The sequence below is a fragment of the Artibeus jamaicensis genome, unplaced genomic scaffold (genome assembly GCF_021234435.1).
Source record: "Artibeus jamaicensis isolate MK-2021 breed Jamaican fruit bat unplaced genomic scaffold, CSHL_Jam_final contig_332, whole genome shotgun sequence".
Taxonomy (NCBI): domain Eukaryota; kingdom Metazoa; phylum Chordata; class Mammalia; order Chiroptera; family Phyllostomidae; genus Artibeus; species Artibeus jamaicensis.
The window spans coordinates 8,941,870-8,959,969 of record NW_026521788.1 but is presented as its reverse complement, the minus strand read 5'-3'; the positions used below and the strand labels follow the sequence as shown (position 1 = coordinate 8,959,969).

At 34.0% G+C, this 18,100-nt stretch overlaps 1 protein-coding gene across 1 annotated transcript in view; it reads left to right on the top strand.

Moving 5' to 3' along the window:
* PCDH15 (protocadherin related 15) overlaps nt 1-18,100 on the top strand; it is a 789,434-nt gene that overhangs the window by 640,424 nt on the left and 130,910 nt on the right. Inside the window, exons 24-25 of the mRNA XM_053663991.1 lie at nt 11,389-11,498; nt 13,616-13,756. Coding sequence (XP_053519966.1) covers nt 11,389-11,498; nt 13,616-13,756 — 251 coding nt within the window. The remainder of the gene's footprint in view (nt 1-11,388; nt 11,499-13,615; nt 13,757-18,100) is intronic.

Below are 18,100 nucleotides of genomic sequence, written 5' to 3'. Positions count from 1 at the left end.
CTGTATAATGTCTATTTGTGCAATTGTAAACAACATTCATATTATTTAAAAACACGTACTCAACCCAGAATGTCAAAATTATAAACAAATTTTATTTTAAGGCATTATTCCTGTTTTATTTGGTTCTTTCATTTTCTCTGTTTGACAAATGAGGAAATACTAATAAATGTACTGTCTTACAGTTTACACACACAAATCATTTTTTTCTTCTCCCTTTTCCTGAAACAATTTTCTTAAAGAGTTAATGGCTTTGCCTTATACTTTGTTGTAATACCTTTTCCCTTCAAAAAATCACCCACAGGTAACTTTATTTTGTTACAATGAATTAAGTTCAAGTATTAGCCCCTTTCTCCTATAAATAGTCATAAATTTTGAGATTTTATCATGCAGGCAATTGAAAAAATTTTGTATTCATATGCAATCTTATATCTTAATATAGACTATTTTTCCTAATTTGACTTTCTCTAGAAGCAGAGAACAACAGGTTAATCTTACTCATAAAGATACTATTTTCAAAGTCATATCATATAATAGATGAAATAAACCAGAGATCATTTAGTCAGCATAATAATTGAATACTTGATTCCTGTAATATCCTTACCACAAAGTTTACTAGGCTCTTCTTGAGAACTTACAGTTGTGGGAAATGTGCTCCTTAATCTTTGGATAGCTGTAAATGTTGGAGAGTTCTTATGCTGAGATTTTTAAAAAATATTTTATTTATTTTTAGACAGAGGGGAAGGGGAGGAGAAAGAGAGAGGGAAAGAAACATCACTGTGTGGTTGCCTCTCACGTGTCCCCTACTGAGGACCTGGCCCACAAACCAAGCTTATGCCCTGATCTGGGAATCGAAACTATGACCCTTTGGTTCACAGGCTGGCACTCAATCCACTGAGCTTCACTAGCCAGAGTTCATGCTGAGATTATTACTATATTTATTCTTTTAAATTATTTTCTATGATTTTTTTCTCAGTTCTCATCAACTTTAGCAGTCACTCCCTCTTTTAAGTAGTATGGCTGTGTAGGGAAGAAAAATACATTTCTCCGAGGTTTTAACCAAGACACCTATAATAACAAACAGATTTAACAAGAGGAAAACAAGCACAATTTTATTTTCATGTATACCCAGGAAAATATGAGTAACTCAGATTTGGCTTTAGAATTCAGAATTAAATCACATCTTAATGGGGAAATAGGAGGAGGGATATAAATTTCCTAAGGGGAGTTAATAATTTTCAGGAAGGATGAATGGGTTCTTAGAAGAATAGATGGGAGGCATGATAATTTGAAGTATGTCTGGGTGTGGGGTCCACTTCTGTTTCCTCTGCTATGACAAAAACCAATCTCTTCCAGTTGATGGAAACTCCCAGAAAGAGGAGCTATGAAAACTGGCTTGCTTTTGCAGGGTTTGTGTTTAGGTAGGGAAGGGGAGCTCAGAGAAAACCTCTCCCTGAATTTGCTGCTTTTGAAATACCTACAGCTCAAAATAATCAATATACCAAAGTGGCATATTTTGGGGTAAGCATGTACTAAACTACAGTCCTATTTTGGGATGGCATATTCTGCTGTGCTTCAGTTGAAACTGAGCTAAACTCTTTGGTTAAGAGGGATGTGACAAATAATGTTTCCTATTAACCATCAGAGGGTGTCCCGACAAGATTTGGTCTCACTGGGAGAGAGAACTGGCAGTGTGTGCTGTTCATTGATGTGGAACAAAAGAGTGATGGTAACCAGGTAGTTGCTGAACTACAGGAACTGTCAATTCAGTTTCTCATATCAGTTTAAAATATCCTAGAACATATGGCAAACTCTTCTACATTGTTGTAATATTTAAATAATGGTTCACTATAATCCTACAGATTTTCTTTTTCTTTTGTTTCCATGCAAATTAATATATATATTAAATCTATGTAGTATATTTATCTTCATTTTAATATAATAATATAATACTTATTCTAATATATAATTATAGTAATATTTAAAACTAATATATATCTATTTTCCCTAGAACTCTTTCTATAAATGTTTATGAATATTTGAATTTAATTTAGATATTTCAAAATACTAAAACTTCTTTTTAAATTTGACCTCATTAATGTTTTTGTGTTACTTCAGTTTTGCCCTAACAGACATTGAGATGAGATTTAATAAGCAAATATTTTATCAGGTAAAATACTGGTGTGAGAGAAATGAGGGATAAGCAGTAGAAGGCTAGGAGACTTGTCAAACCACATACGTTCTGACACCAAGTGAAAATGAGGGAGAGACATTTATATAGACATTCTATATAAATGTCTATGTGTGTGTGTGTGTGTGTGTGTGTGTGTGTATGTGTATGTGTGGTTTTTAAGTGACTGTGTCATTTAGTAAGGTTCTACATGATAATCAGGGAATCCGCATTCCACAGTGAAATATCAGGGAAGTCCCGTGCCTCCTAGGAAGGACCTGCCCTAGCATCTCTGCTTTTCTCAGTCGTTATCTTGTAAGCAGCCCCTAGGTAGCAGGACCTTTATATAAACACAACAGGAGACTTTAGAGCACAGCAGCTGGGACCTTGGTGGAAATGCTTCCTGCAGTGGAAGGTTGTGAGGCACACTTGCATTGCTGCCACACGTCCATATCTGATGCAAGATTTCCAGTCAGCTACTTACATGCATCTTTTGGAAAAGAGTTATACTGTCATCGTCAGAAAATATAATATATGTATTTTCCATTTAATCTAGATAGTAATATCAAAATTCAAATAGTAATTCAAACACATAGTTTTACTTTAGAATAAACTTTTTAAAAAGATTTTTATTTATTTATTTTTAGAGAGAGGGGAAGGGAGGGAGAAAAAGAGGGAGAGAAAAACACCAATGCACGGTTGCTTTTCAAGCAACCATGGTCCTCCCAGTGGGGACCTGGCCCACAACCCAGTCATGTGCCCTAGACTTGGCATTGAACTAGCAACCATTTTGTTCACAGGCCAGCGCTCTATCTACTGAGCCACAATAGCCAGGGCAGAATAAAATAACTCAGGAAGAGGGATGAAGACTTATACACTCTGAGATTCACTTGTCATCAGTATCAGAGGTAAATATCATGGAAGGTCAATACATCTAGGAAAGATCATAGAGTCTAAATGTAAATATTGATTTTGGAAAGCAGCTATGCTCACTGCTATACCACCAATGCTGCTAAGTGTAAATATTGATTTGGAATGGTAAATGCAGTATCTTATTTATCAAAACATTTATTAAGGACAATTATTTATAATTTTTTCAAACAAATATGTTAGCAATATAAACATATTTTTGTATTTATTTAAAATAGAAATGTATCAGTATTGATTATTTAATGTTGCATGATTTAATGCTCCATTTATAATCATTTTTTTAAGAATTAATGTATGTTAAATTTGAAAAAACAGAAGTTCAAAATTTATGTCAGTATATATAGAAAAAAAGAAGGGACAAATGTCCCCAAGATATTTTATTAAGTTCTTGAACAAGCTGACATTTTGCTATTAGAAAAAAAATATTGTGAATCTTTTTCAATTTTGAACGTTATTCAAATTTAATATATCAAATCCAGAATAAGAACAAGATACATATATAAGTATTTTGACATTAAAAAAAATTTAAACCCCCTGCATGGAGAAAAAAATCTCAGCAGTTTCCTAATTAAAGTAAAAAAACAAAAATGGACATTTTGCTGATTGATGTCAGTCTTACAACAAATGACAATACAAATTTTTATACCATTTATATTAAAACTATGTTTTTCAACTGGCTTTATATTGAAAAATAAAAATAGAGTTGATTTTATAAAGAACGATAAAGGATTAACTGTTCACTTCCTGATATGCAAAACCAGAAAAAGCATAATTTAAAATCCAGAAATATATGTTCATATATTGTGAAAAAATGAAACAATTTTATAACAGTGGCCAAAAAAATGATGAACAAGGAGTTCCAATTCACATCTTATTTTTATTTAAGAGAATGAAAATCACCCTACACTGAAGAACACTGCCATCGTTTTTTACATAAGCCGCATAAGTTCGTACTTGAGGATTTTGAGAAAAGAGGTATTAGTCTTGATTTCAAAGAAAAAAAAAACAGCTGTATATAAGCTATTACTATAATATAAAATAACCCACACACAGAGGGGATCACTTGTTTGCTAAGGATGTTTTCTATTTTAATTTATATTTATTGTCCAATACGAGGGATGAATTTACCTGAAATTAACTTTTCCTGTTGTTTTATGGCACTACTCAAATTTTGCCTTAAAGATAATAGCTTTTGCACCTTTAACTATTGAGAGAGTGACATTTTACAAAAGATAGGCCTGGGTCTGACCCTATGGACCTACTAAATAAGAATCATTAAGCATGATCCAAAAAAATCTGAACATTTTAAAAAGCTATTCAGCTAATTCTATGGTTTTAAAGTTTGAAAGCCAATGACTGAGATAGATTAGTTAAACTCTGTCCTTGCAAACAATAATAAAACAAACATAGACACCCTGGACTGCACATTTAGCTTCCAAATAGTGTGGACTTGAGAAGGAGTTTTAAGATTCAGGGCTTCAGTTTTCTTGTGCTGAAGATGAGGACACTTCAAGAATCTCATAACAAGAGTAAAACAAAGTATGCTCGTAATAGCAAAGTGAAGTGTGCTCCTAAGAGCAGTAAGCACTCTTTGGGAAAGGGATCAAACAAACAAATGAAAACAATGTCTAACCATTTGGTCCTCTATTAATTTAAAATTCTCATCTGCAATCCACACATAGATGTCTGGGTGATTTGGTGTCTCCCTCTTGATCTGTGTCTTTTTAAAACTGTTTTTCTTGGTTAAATATATAAAATTGGATGACTCTGATGAAATTACTTCATAGTTATAAATAATCAAAGTTCCAGTGGGTGTCTTTTCCCTTCTCATTTTCATTAAATTCCCTCATAGTAGTTACAAAAACAGTTTCTTAATTGGTACTGATTTGCAAATATATTGAAGCCAAACATGTCAGAATAAATTTAATTTGTTTCTCAGTAGAAAAAAAACAATAGAGCTAGATTGAATCCCAATGTAATTTTATAGTTAGTGTCTATCTACAAACACTTTTATATCCTAAACTGCATGGCATTTAAAATAATTAGGAGTTTTATGTGGCACATGTAACATTTATTTTTATTGTTGCTTCTTGAACCCAACAATAAAAGTAGATTTTAAATTGTGGAATAACTGTTTCATCTATATTTGTACTGTAAAAACTGGGCTTACCATTTAGAAACTAAAATTTTGTTATTTTAGAATAGTCATTATTCAAATGGCAAAGATGTTAAGGAGGATTTAATTGAGAGAGATTTATTGTAGTCTACATTTTCAAAAAAGAATCAATTTGAAAAGTTAAAGAGATATCTAAGAATTAGCTTATACATCCATAGGAAAATGTATCCTAAATATTTTGCATATAAATTCTGTAGCTGTTAAATTTACTGGCTCTCATTTTACCTGCAAAGATTTATTTAAACAAGAGATTTTGGGGTTAATTTAATCAATTTTCTTCTTACTAAAATGTATTTGTTTATGGGATATCCTTAGAGTGTTATATGCTATAGCAATAAAAAGTACAAAGCCAAAAATGACATGGAGGAAGTTTAAATATATATTGCTAAGAATCCAGTCTAAAAAGACTGCAGAGTGTATTATTGAATCTATATTATATTGTAGCAAAGGCAAAAGTATATGAGCAGTAAAAATATCAATGGTGGCAAGTTCAGGGGGAGGAAAGGATGAGTAAGTGAAGAGCAGGAGATAGTATTGGTCAGTGAAACTACTGTGTGTGATACTCTAATGATGAATATATCGAAAGCCATAGCCATATACTGTACAAAGAATGACACCTGAAGTAAACTGTGGACTTTAGTTAATAATGTAGTGATACTGGCTTATCAGTTGCAACAAATGGACGACACTAACGCAAAATATGAATTATAGGAGAAATGTGGTGGAGGGTTGCCTATGGAGCTCCATATTTTCTGCTTAATTTCTCTGAAAACCTAAAACTACTTTAAAAAACAAAGTTCATTACTTTTTAAAAATATGCAGCTATTTTACATGAAAAAATGAGGAGAGGTGAGGGTAATGCAAATATAGTAAAATAATACACAAGTAAAATTTATATTTGATATCTCTCAAAGTAGGCTTTTTTCAATTGAATTATTATTTAGTCTCTGTTTAAGTATAAATTTAGTTGATTTAAAATTTCAGCTAAAGTCTGTGGGTTTTGTTTAAAATGACCAGTAAAGCCCAAGTTTGTAAGTGAGGGAATTACAGGAGTTGGTGATGCCATCAGGAATATGTCAGGAACCTGGACATCAAATCAACACAGGTCAAACCTCTGGTGAATGTCCCTCCCGTAGGTGTTTTTAAAACAACTAATGTGTCACTCAGTGGATGATTGGATAAAGAAGATGTACACACATACAATGGAATACTACTCAGCCATAAAACAAGATGAAATACTGCCATTGGAGACAACATGGATGGGCCTTGAGGATATCATGCTAAGAGAAATAAGACATAAAAAGTTAAGGACCATATGATTTCACTAATATGTGAGATAAAAACTAAAAGTAACAAATGAACAAACAAACAAACAAAAACTCATAGACACAGACAACAGTTTGGTGATTACCTAAGAGAAAGGGAGTGGGAGGTGGTGAAGGATAAAGGGGGTCAAGTATATGGTGATAGAAGGAAATTTGACTTTGGGTGGTAAACACACACTACAATATCAGATGGTGTATTAAATAATTGTACACTTGAAACCCATATGATTTTATGCAACTCCAATGCAACCCCAATAAATTTAATTATTTAAATTAAATGAAATTAAACTTAAAAATCTGTCTCTCCAGTGTTCAGACTCCATGTTTGTTGAAGGTATATTTGTTTTCTTTAGCCTACTCTTAGCAGTCTTTTTCTGAACAATGGGGATTCAGTTAATCTCTTGATTCTTAACCTTCATCTGGGTCCATTATTGAGTCTTGTCTGTTTTAAGTGCCTCTTTTATTGTGAAAATAATTATATCAGCAGTAAATATAGCTTTAAAAAGTAGAATTCTTGAATTATAGACACTCAACAACTATTTGTTTTGAATTAAGTGTTACAAAGTTGACTGGAAGAGAGTTGATGGTGTGTTTGTTTATGATAAAATAGAAGAATTTCAACTTTATGAATTAATAGCAGGAGAAAGCTTTGTTTTAAAAAAGTCTCTGTGAGCAATTCTTTGGCCAGAATTCTTGGTTTCTAAACTTAATCAATAATTTTTTAGTGTACTCAACAGAAAGAAAAGAGGGAATAATAAATCACACTATATCAGACTCAGAATGACAGAACCGGAAGCTACCTTTGAGAGAGTTTACTCTAAAAATCACAAACTGTCAGCTCATAGATCATCTATAGATCAAACAAACCAAGTCAGATGATATTTTAATAAATAAATTTTCATTGGTTGCCAAAGCTTTAAAATGTATAGAGTGCACATAACATTTAGAATTTACTTTTCCACTTTAAAATCCCATTGGATTTGCACTCTTGTACTAGTTACCCTTATTAAGTAGAGCATACAGTGTGACAAATTTTTTACCTTCACCCCCTTCCCTATTAATTTATGCTCAGCTCCCTAACTCAATTTTGTTATCTTTCTATCCCATCATCTGATTTTATGTTCTTGATTTACACCAACTGCTTCATTTTGTATTTAAATTATATGTGACTCCACTGGGAATATGTAATTTGCTCCAATCATGCTGTGGTACCTTCCAGGGCATAAAAAAATAAAATGGATTCTGTTTGGCAGTAAATAGACAAGAACTGAAATTTTATAATGCAATGCTCATTATCATAGGGGGTTATTTAATTTTAGCCTAAAAAATTGCATTTTTGGCCCTGGCTGGTGTGGCTCAGTGGATTGAGTGCCAGCCTGTGAACCAAAGGGTCGCTGGTTTGATTCCTAGTCAGGGCACATGCCTGGGTTGTGGGCTGCGTCCCCAATAGTAGATGCGTGAGAGGCAACCACACATTGATGTTTCTTTCCTCTCCTTTCTTTCTCCCTTCCCTTCTCTCTTTATTTAAATAAATCTCTTTATTTAAATAAATAAATAAAATCTTTTTTAAAATTTGCATTTTTATGGTATGTGTTGATTCTGGTAGAAGAAAGTGTGTTGGGAAAATTAAATTAGACAAGGGTTAATGAGATATTTTCCCTAGAAATAAATATATTTTAAACATTTATTAACAAATAAATTTTAAATGCTTGTACTGATATGCATCGCATTTAAATTCTTTCTTAAATTATGCCAGTTAATTTTTCCAATATTAACCATTTTCATCTATATTGTACAAAAACACACATAAATACTTTTTAAAGTGTGACATAACACATGGCATTTTTTCTAATGTTAAAGCCAGTGGTACATTAGCTTCAGACTTTATATTTCTGTATTTTATAAGGATCAATAAACTAATTGTGGAAAGTGCAAAATTTAGCTCTTATGTAGTAACAAGAAAAATAAGTAAACAATTTAAGTAATGTCTAATTCCACAAGAAGTAATTTAGCTTATAAAAATTATTTTAGAATGTGACTACCATGTTTTCTTACATCAGATTTAAGTTATATGTAATTTGATCTGTCATAAGTTAACAACTCATTGCTCTTAATATTCAAGCCATGTACGTTAGCTACCTATTGCAGCATAACAATATTAAAACAAACAAGTTAAAACCATACATGTAATATCTGAAAGTTTCTGTGTCTCAGAAACTGGTCACCTATGTTCTCTGTTTCATAGTCTTGCACAATTTTGAATCAAGGTGTTGGCCAGGGCTGTGGTCTCATCTGTGACTTGACCAGGGAGGGGTACACTTCCAGGTCCCTGTGGTTGTTGGTAGAATTCAGTTACCTGTGAGATGTTGGACTGAGGGCCTCAGTTCTTCACTGAACATTGGTCAAACAACACCTTCAGTATCTTGTCATGGGGACAATTCCATATGTCCAATTATTTCATAAATCTGGCAGAGGAGATGGGGTCTATAACAAGAGTGAATCATACATACTCACTGAGGTGACATCACACCTACTTTACCAATTTCTATAGAAAAAAAGAAGTCACACTCTGCCCCTCATGAGAGAGGAGAGAAATACTCAAGGGCAGAAATACCAAAACTGGGAGATTATTGGAGACTTTTTAAGAAACTAGTGTGTTTCCATAACCATCTGATTTTAACCCTTTTCATGTTTTATTTCATAATTATCAATGTCAACCACTAAGCAAAGTGACAAATAGCAAATTGTCTTAATGTTTCTTTATAATCCAAAATATCATACAACAATATATTCATAATCAAAGCCAACCTATTGTCACTTTTGTAAAAGCCTTGCTTTTTATGGTAGACTACTATCACAGATTACTATCTACTATCAATAGACTACTATTGTTGGTTCAGTTAACAAAGTCATTCTTATTTTACCAAACTAACACTGTAACAGTGATTAAATAAGTTGCTTATAAAATACGATTCTGTTTCTCAGGTATCTTACTTAAGAATTGTCTACCTAGACAAATGTATCCTTTTTCTAATCTAAACATGTTTTTCTTAAATTAGTTGGGACTCTTTGATTAAAAGTGATAGAAATATCACTTTTAACATTAAAGAAAATTTATTTTTTCCATAACTGAAATGAAGTTTACTTGGCTTTAAGTATAGAAGCATTTAGAATATTAGTCTAAGGGTAGGGATTCTGTCTTCAAATCCCAAGTTATTTCATTTGTGCTGATATCATGATCAACAAGAACCTCCTTATAGAGAATAAACATTAAAATTTTAGCCATAAATAAATAAATAAATAAATCTTAGCCTGGGCATAATTTTTATTGGCTTTGAAAGACATTTACCACACATAAACAGTGAGCGAACAGGATAAGTGTTCTCATTGGCCAGAAAGAGCTAAGGGTTTATGTACATACAGGTTTATCTACATACATATTCTATGATTGGTCAGTCCCACCCAAACCACTTAGACTGGTGGAGAATGGTGGAGGTGTGCTTATCCAAAGCAAACCTTAGATGCTATTAACAAGGAAGAGAGAAAAGATGCAGGAAGATAAAATTAAGAAAGGAATATTTATTGATCATGCAATGAATATATGTACCACCATTAGGTGCTGGAGCGTTTATAAAATATATCACTGTTAGTTACATTGAGGTACTGAGCTAAACAAGTATATGGATTATAGTGCTAAAGAGCATAGCAATTTGGACAAGATAATCCTGAAGAGTTATATGTAATTAGTTTTTCAGACTATATTTGTATATCAGTATTTGTTATAAAAGACTTCAATGAAAGTCCAACATAATAGCACTATGTAATCTAGGTTAGGAAAAACTGTGAAAATGGGAATAAAAATGAGGGGTGATATTAAAAGTTTAAGTAATGAAAGAAAGATTGTATGAAGAAAACAGCAGTGGGATGTATCTTACCAGTTTGAGAAAAGCTATTAAATCTTATTAAAAATCAGAAGAGTTAGACATATTGATTCAACTACAAAACCATTTGGAGACATTGTTAAAAATATGTATTCAATAATTTTCTAAATCTGTTAGAGCTGGATCATATGAATATATGTTAATTATAACAGTGAAGTTATTTATATTAATATATGGAAACAAAGTTATAATAGACTAATTAGAGTGACAAATATTACATAATAAGTTTGAAGTTTTGAGAATTATAGGAGGATTAGATAATTGTGGAAATATAGTTTTGCAATTAAGTAAATATCATAGTACCAAGGAGCTAGTGTGGCTAGAGTTGAGCAAAATAAGTGAATTCAAACAAAATGTAAATTCTGTGATTCCCTTAATTCAGATACTTTCTGTACTGTTAGAGCTTTACAATCTAACAAGAATAAGGACTACATAACTGACAGCTGAAAGCCATTTACCTAAATATAATAACATCAATGACACAATATCAACATATTACTTTAACAGTTAAGGGAGCAAATTAAATCTGTTTATTGGTTTCAGTCCAAAAGGTGTTTTAGAGACAGGTGAAAAGAATTTTGTATGATATTTGGCAATACTAAAGTAATAGTAATGTTCCATCTTAAAAAAATAAAATAATAGCAGCATGATAATTTTAAAAGAGCATTTTTATGATTTTTAACCAATTTTTTTAAGGATGGAGTCAATGAAGTGCTTTCTCATTAATTTCAGAAAATAGTATTATTCAAATAAATACACACACACAAACTAACACATACTATTTATTCAATTCAAAACTCCATCCTGGCAAAATGGGTACTGAAAAGTTCATTCTCCCTGAACCTGCAGGCCCCCTCCAGTAAGTGAACTTGCAACCAGAGGAACTATGGTTGGTGTCATTTCTGCTGCGGCCGTCAATCAGAGTATCGTGTATTCCATTGTTGCTGGAAATGAAGAGGGTGAGTAGATGTTTAGTCTGTATTTTCAACAAAGAGCGATCAACTTGGATTTGTAATTAATTTCAGATTGAATAACTGTTTATATTAAAAAAAAACAATTCCAATTTAAAAAGTCAGCTATATTAACAAAAAGTCCCCCTGCCTCAGGAAATACTAATTCTGGAAGCCTTCTCCTCTTTCTTGCTTAAGGGTATATTAATGAGATTTCTTCACAGTTAATGTGTGATGCCCTGGCAGTTGTGGACCAGTGGACTGAGTGTTGGCCTGGGAACCAAAGGGTTGCTGTTTTTATTCCCAGTCAAGGCCCATGCCTGAGTTGCAGGCCAGGTCCCCAGTAGGGGGAGAATGTGAGGCAACCACACATTGATGTTTCTCTTCCTTCTCTTTCTCCCTGCTTTCCCCTCTCTCTAAAAATAAAAATAAATAAAATCTTTCAAAAAAGTAAAATTAAAAAAAAATAATGTGATACTTTCAGCTTTCAGTTATAATTATTACGTTACCCCTTTGCCATCATCAACCCATACTCCATATCACACATTAGCTAATCCTGAATAAATTGTAGAATTGCAGATTATTGTGAATGGCCAAAGAGGCACATCCATGATAAAAGGCATACATATTGCAGGATTGAATCCTCAAACAGTTGGGTTAGATGTACAATTAACAATTTTAAGTAAATAATTTAAGTATTGTCTACTCATTGTATTTCACTAAGAATTAGAATGGTTTGTGAGCCTCTAGGAATAAGTCCATAGCTCAGTCTTTATCACCCATTTTTTGGTTCACCAATATCCATAGCTTAGTTGTTCTCTGTTTTTCCTTTTGAAGAACCAGATGGCCTGGTAGTCAACATAGTTAATGTATTTAATAAATGCATGAATAGTAAATATGCGATAAATGAATTAATATTAATGCTGTTTTCATGGAAAGTGTACAGGCTGTTTTCAAGCATTTCAACAGTCAACCATTACAAGGAATCACTGGCCCTGAAGCAAGCGCTCAACATCATACTTACTGCTTTGTTCTTTGTTTCCCTGTGCTCTTACGCCTCCTCCTTAAATACTATTACTAAACTTCCTTTTTCCTTGAACTTCAGCATCTTACTGGAGCCATGATTTCTTGTTCTGTCCTGCTGTATGTTTCTGTACTTCAGTCAATACTCCTCCTCGAAGACAGCAAAGGAGCTCCACTACCTTCTTTCCCCTATGACGACTATTTTTATTATTTATTTATTTAACATATATTTACTTTATTTGACAAATATTTATTAATCATCAATAAGAGATAATAAAAACTAATCAGCTGATAAATATGTAGTATTTAGATAGTAATAAATGCTATTCAGAAAACTAAAGAGAAAAATATTACATGAGTGCAAGAGGTGGAATATTTTACAGTTTAGCAAAGTGCCCTGCCCTTCACTCATATATTAAATGAGCAAATTCATTTAGCAAATGGACATCAGAGCAAAGTATTTTAAGCCATTTAGAATAATAAACCATATTTTCAAAATAACCAACATATTAAATTATCTGGTTTCTCCTTAGGTGTTTTTAGCAGAACATTAAATCTATAGGATAATAAGATGCATTAAATCATAAAAAGTATAATAATTTAATAAGATTATAAAATGCTTAAACGAAATTCAATGGATTTCTTTAAAACAGAATTTCTGAATGTTTTTAGTATGGTAGAAGACCATCTGAATCTAGTAGGAGGGGTATAGTATACAATATACTACAGTATATTGTATAGTATTCAATACTCCCCAATGTAATTGATCACAGAAACAATCATTCCCAGGAGAATTTCAGAAAGAAAGAAAAAAAAAAACCCTTAGAATTTAAAGGCATACAATTAGAGGAACATGGACTTTGACAATTACTGGAACAAAGTTTCCACAGAGCTGAACCATTTTCCAGAAGCCAACTTCTTATCTCTTTTATTTATTACTTATCTCTTTTATGTATTACTTATCTCTTTTATGCATTAGGCCAACAGCTTGGGTTGGCCTGCTACTATAAGCATATGTTTTTGAAATCACAGTGGCTTTTAAAGAAAACTATTTTTTCTGGTAGTGTGAAGAAAATGACCAAGCAATTGTGTTTTAATTCTAGACAAGTTTGGAATTAATAACGTCACGGGTGTTATCTACGTGAACTCCCCTCTGGACTATGAAACAAGGACGAGCTACGTACTGCGAGTCCAAGCCGATTCCCTGGAAGTGGTCCTCGCCAACCTCCGAGTCCCTTCAAAAAGTAAGTTATGTTATTTAAAATAACTATATGGTGTTTCTGCTCATTTAAATTCTTTTTGATTTTTAAATTATAGCTGACATGCAATATTACATTAGTTTCAGGTGTACATCCCCATAATTAGGCATTTCTCTAACTTGTGAAGCGATCACCTCAATAATTCAAGTACCCATCTGAAGCATATATAGTTGACTATATTCTCTGTGCTATACTTTACATCCCCATGACTAGTCTGTAATTACAGATTTGTACTTCTCAGTCCCTTCATCTTTTTCACCCATGCCCCAATCTCTCTTCTATCTGGCAAAAGTCAAAATGTTCTCTGTATGAGTCTGTTTCTGTTCTACTTGTCTATTTTGTTTTTTTAGATTACACACATAAGCGGCATCATCTGCCGTCTGTCTTTTTCTGACTTAGTTCACTCAGCACAATACCCCTAGGTCCATGTGTATTGTAGCAGTTGGCAAAGTGTCCTTCTTTTTATGGCTGAATCATATTCCATCATATATGTGTGCCACTCATTTATCCATTCATCTATTTATGGAGACTTAGGTTGCTTCTATATCATGGCTGTTGTCAATAATGCTACAATAAACATATGGGTGAATACGTCTTTTCAATTTAGTGCTTTGGTTTTCTGTGAATAAATACCCAGAAGTAGAGTTGCTGTATGGTCTTTCTTTGTCTCGTTATAACTTTTGTTTTAAAGTCTATTTTGTGTGGTTTAAGTATTGCTACCTTAATCTTTTTGCTGCGTGGTTTTGTTTCCATTTTCATGAATATCTTCTGTTCATCACTTTACTTTCAGTGTGTGGATGTTTTTCAATTCGAAGTTTGTCTGTTGCAGACAGCATATGTGACGATCTTGTTTTGTTTTCTATTCAGTCATCATATGTCTTTTGATTGGATTCTTAACCTGTTTGAATTTAAAATAATTGTTGATACATATTTATTGCCATTTTATTATTCATGTTTTTAGTTTTAGCTTTTTCTTTTATTCTTCATGAAGACACTTTAATATTTCTTGCTACACTGGTTTGTTGGTGATTAACTCTTTTAGCTTTTTCTTTTCTGGGAAATTCTTTATCTGTCCTTTGACTTTAAATGACATCTTTGCTAGGTAGATTCATCATGGTTGTAGGTCCTTGCTTTTCAACACTCAATTTTATGCCAGTCTCTTCTGGCCTATAGAGTTTCTTTTGAGAAATCAGTTGGCAGTTTTATGGGAGCTCCCTTATAGGTAACTAACTGCTTTTATCTTGATGCAAATATTGGTATGCTTGAAGTTGTCCCAGAGGCTGCTTATCTGTCCTCATTTTTGGATTATTTTTTTTTTCTTTTTGCTGTTCTGATTGAGAGTTTTCCACATTCCAAATAGATGATTTGGTTCTCTGCTGTATTTACTCTACTCTTGATTCCCTGTAATTTATTCTACATTTCATTTAGTGCATCCTTCATTTCTGACTCAATCTCTTTTATGGTTTCCATGTCCTTCTTTATGCTGCTGTTGTTATCACTGAGTTCCTTGAGCATGCTTATAACTATTGTTTTTAACTCTGTATCTAGTAGTTTCCTTGCCTTCATTTTACTTAGTTCTTTTTCTGGAACTTTCTCCTATTCTTTTATTATAGACTTGTTTCTTTGTCTCCTCATTTTGGCTACTTCCCTGCGTTTGTTTCTATGTATTAGTCAGAGCTGCTACACCTTCTGGATTTGGTAGAGTGGCCTTATGTAGTAGGTGTCCTGTAGGGATCATGGGTGCTACCTCTGTGGTCACCTGACCTGGGTGCTTTGGTGCATCTTCTGTGTGGTCTGTCTGCACTATCCTGTTGTAATTGAATTTTGATTGTTGTCCACATGTCAGTGGGAGCAATTGATTGCCAAGTCAGTCTAGTATGAGGACCAGCTGTGACTATAGCATGGGAGCTGCTGTGCAGAGACTAACTCCATGGAACAGGACTTGCTTCAGTGGGTTTTTGGTGCCCACCAAATCCACCCCTTTATTGTGTCCCTTGTGCATGTGGTTGGATTGTAGTCTGGCCTGGTCTGAAGCTGTACACCAGATGCACTGGCTTTGGAGCTTCCCTGGAGGTGCAAGGTCAGCCTGCCCGGGTCCTCTCTGCATGAGCTACAGAGTAGCCTGCAGGTGGCTACCATTTGGTAGGAGGTACTCAGGGGAGGCCAACCTATAAATCAAGACTGCCTCCAACGAGTGATGGGCCCGAGGCCACTTTAGCAAGAGGTATGTGGTACACAGAGGCTAGTTGCTGCCTGTTAGAGAGATTTTAGAAAATCTGAAGCATGAGGCATGAGGCCAGTTGCATGAAAAAGCCACTAGAAATGGCTTGGGTTGGCCTGCAAATTCCGTGGGGTGGGATCTCTGGAAATCAACTGGGCAGGGCAAACAGTGTTAGCCAGGTTGACGGAAACTCCGATATGGTCTCCACCTGCCTGCCAGGCTCTGTTGAAGGAGGGCTCAGAACTTCTGTCTGGGAGAAAGCTGTCCCTCTAACTCTTGCTCTGACAGCAGACAGTTCAGTTCCTGTATGTCCATGGTGCCTTTTAAGCAACTGCCCCAGTGCTGGAGCTCAGAGAGAGGGAGTTCAATTAAGTACAAGTATGCAGCCTGTGACTCCAAAGCCCTCCATCTCACTCAGCCACCGTCCCTGCTGGTTTCCACAGCCAGAAGTTATGCAAACTTCTCTTCCCAGCCCTAGAACCCTGGCCTGGGATTCTGATATGGGGCATGGATCTCTCACTCCTCAGGGGGGACCTCCACTGCTGAGATACCCCTCCTGGTTTTTAACCACCATGCACACATGTGTGAACACCTCTTTCCACATCCCTGCCCCTGCTACCAGTCTTAACCTGGCTTCTTCATTATATTTTTAGTGGTAGGACTTCTGTTCAGCTAGATTTCAGGTGATCTGAATGGCAGTTGTTCTGTAATTTAGTTATAATTTTGATGCGTTTTGGGGAAGTTCTGAATTACATATTTACTTATGCCACCATCATGACTGAATTTTGCTTAATTTTTATGAAATCCATGTCTAAAAGTTCTCAGTTAAGAATGCACAAAGATCATTAATCCTCAGAGGTGTTAGCCTATTTATTTTAATTTCAAATACATGACAATTACGGAGTGATTTCATACTCCTGAACTGCCAAGGCAATAACATGCTATTCTCAACTTCTGTGTACAATGTTGCAAAATACCATCATCATCTGTTAGATAATAAACATTATTCTCAAACCACTGTGAGGGTCTGGGTAACCCTCTTGTATGTAGTATACTGTTAATGATTGCATTACCACGAGACATCCCCTGAGTTGTGTGGCTTCTGGCACTTACATTTTTTTAGGGTTCAGGAAAACACATCTTAATATTAATGACTAACATTTATCATAATTTATATGTTGCATTAGGAGAAAATAATTTTATCTAATTTCTAAGAGATAAGAATTATTAGCTTCATTTTACAAAGACATGCTAAAGAAAGATAACGTAATTTTTCTAAAAATAATGTTTGTCAGTAAATGAAAAGTTGAAGATTTAGGCTTACATCTTTTGACTCCAAAATTTGTCTTCAGCCTTTCAGTTTCATGTAGTTTACCCACACAGAGAAGCAAGTAAAACCCATTTGTGAAGGGGGCCAGCACAGACTTGGAGAGATGTTACCAATAATGGATAAATGCTATTCTTGTCTATTCACTGAAGTAAAAATTCCTTTGCATGTTAGCAACCGATCACTTTTTTTACAGTCACATCAACTTTGTTTAAAATCTAGAAGACCCAGGAGAGCCACACTTAATTTATCCATTAGTGGAATGAAGTCTCGGAAAAGGAAAACAGGACGTGAAACATCCGCCTGGTGCTCTGGGGCTGTTTCCAGACATCCTGACACTCCATCAGCGTTTTGTTAAGGGGAAAGAGGTAAAAAGAGAAGAGCATGTGAGCCAGAGTAGAGCTACACACACTTACAGAATGAATGTCAGAGAGTTGGAGCCCAGGTGTTAGAAGAGAAAGAGAGCAAGATGGGAATAAAAGTCAAAAGATGTATTACAGAATTTCCTTTCTTAGTTCAGCAATTGATGATCACGAAAAAGTAAAGCACTCCTTTCATTGACTTCAAACCTCACTTACTGATCTCGTGTCAAGGGCTATACAGGTACAACCAAATCATCTAAAACACCAGATTATACACAGGATGTCTGTGGAATTAAAAGGATTAAGTTATCTAATGAATATACATCACTTGCAGAATTAAATTGTTTAAAAATAGAAGACCAGTTCTTGGAGTTTTTAAATTCTTTAAACTGCAGATCATTATATTTTTACAAAATATT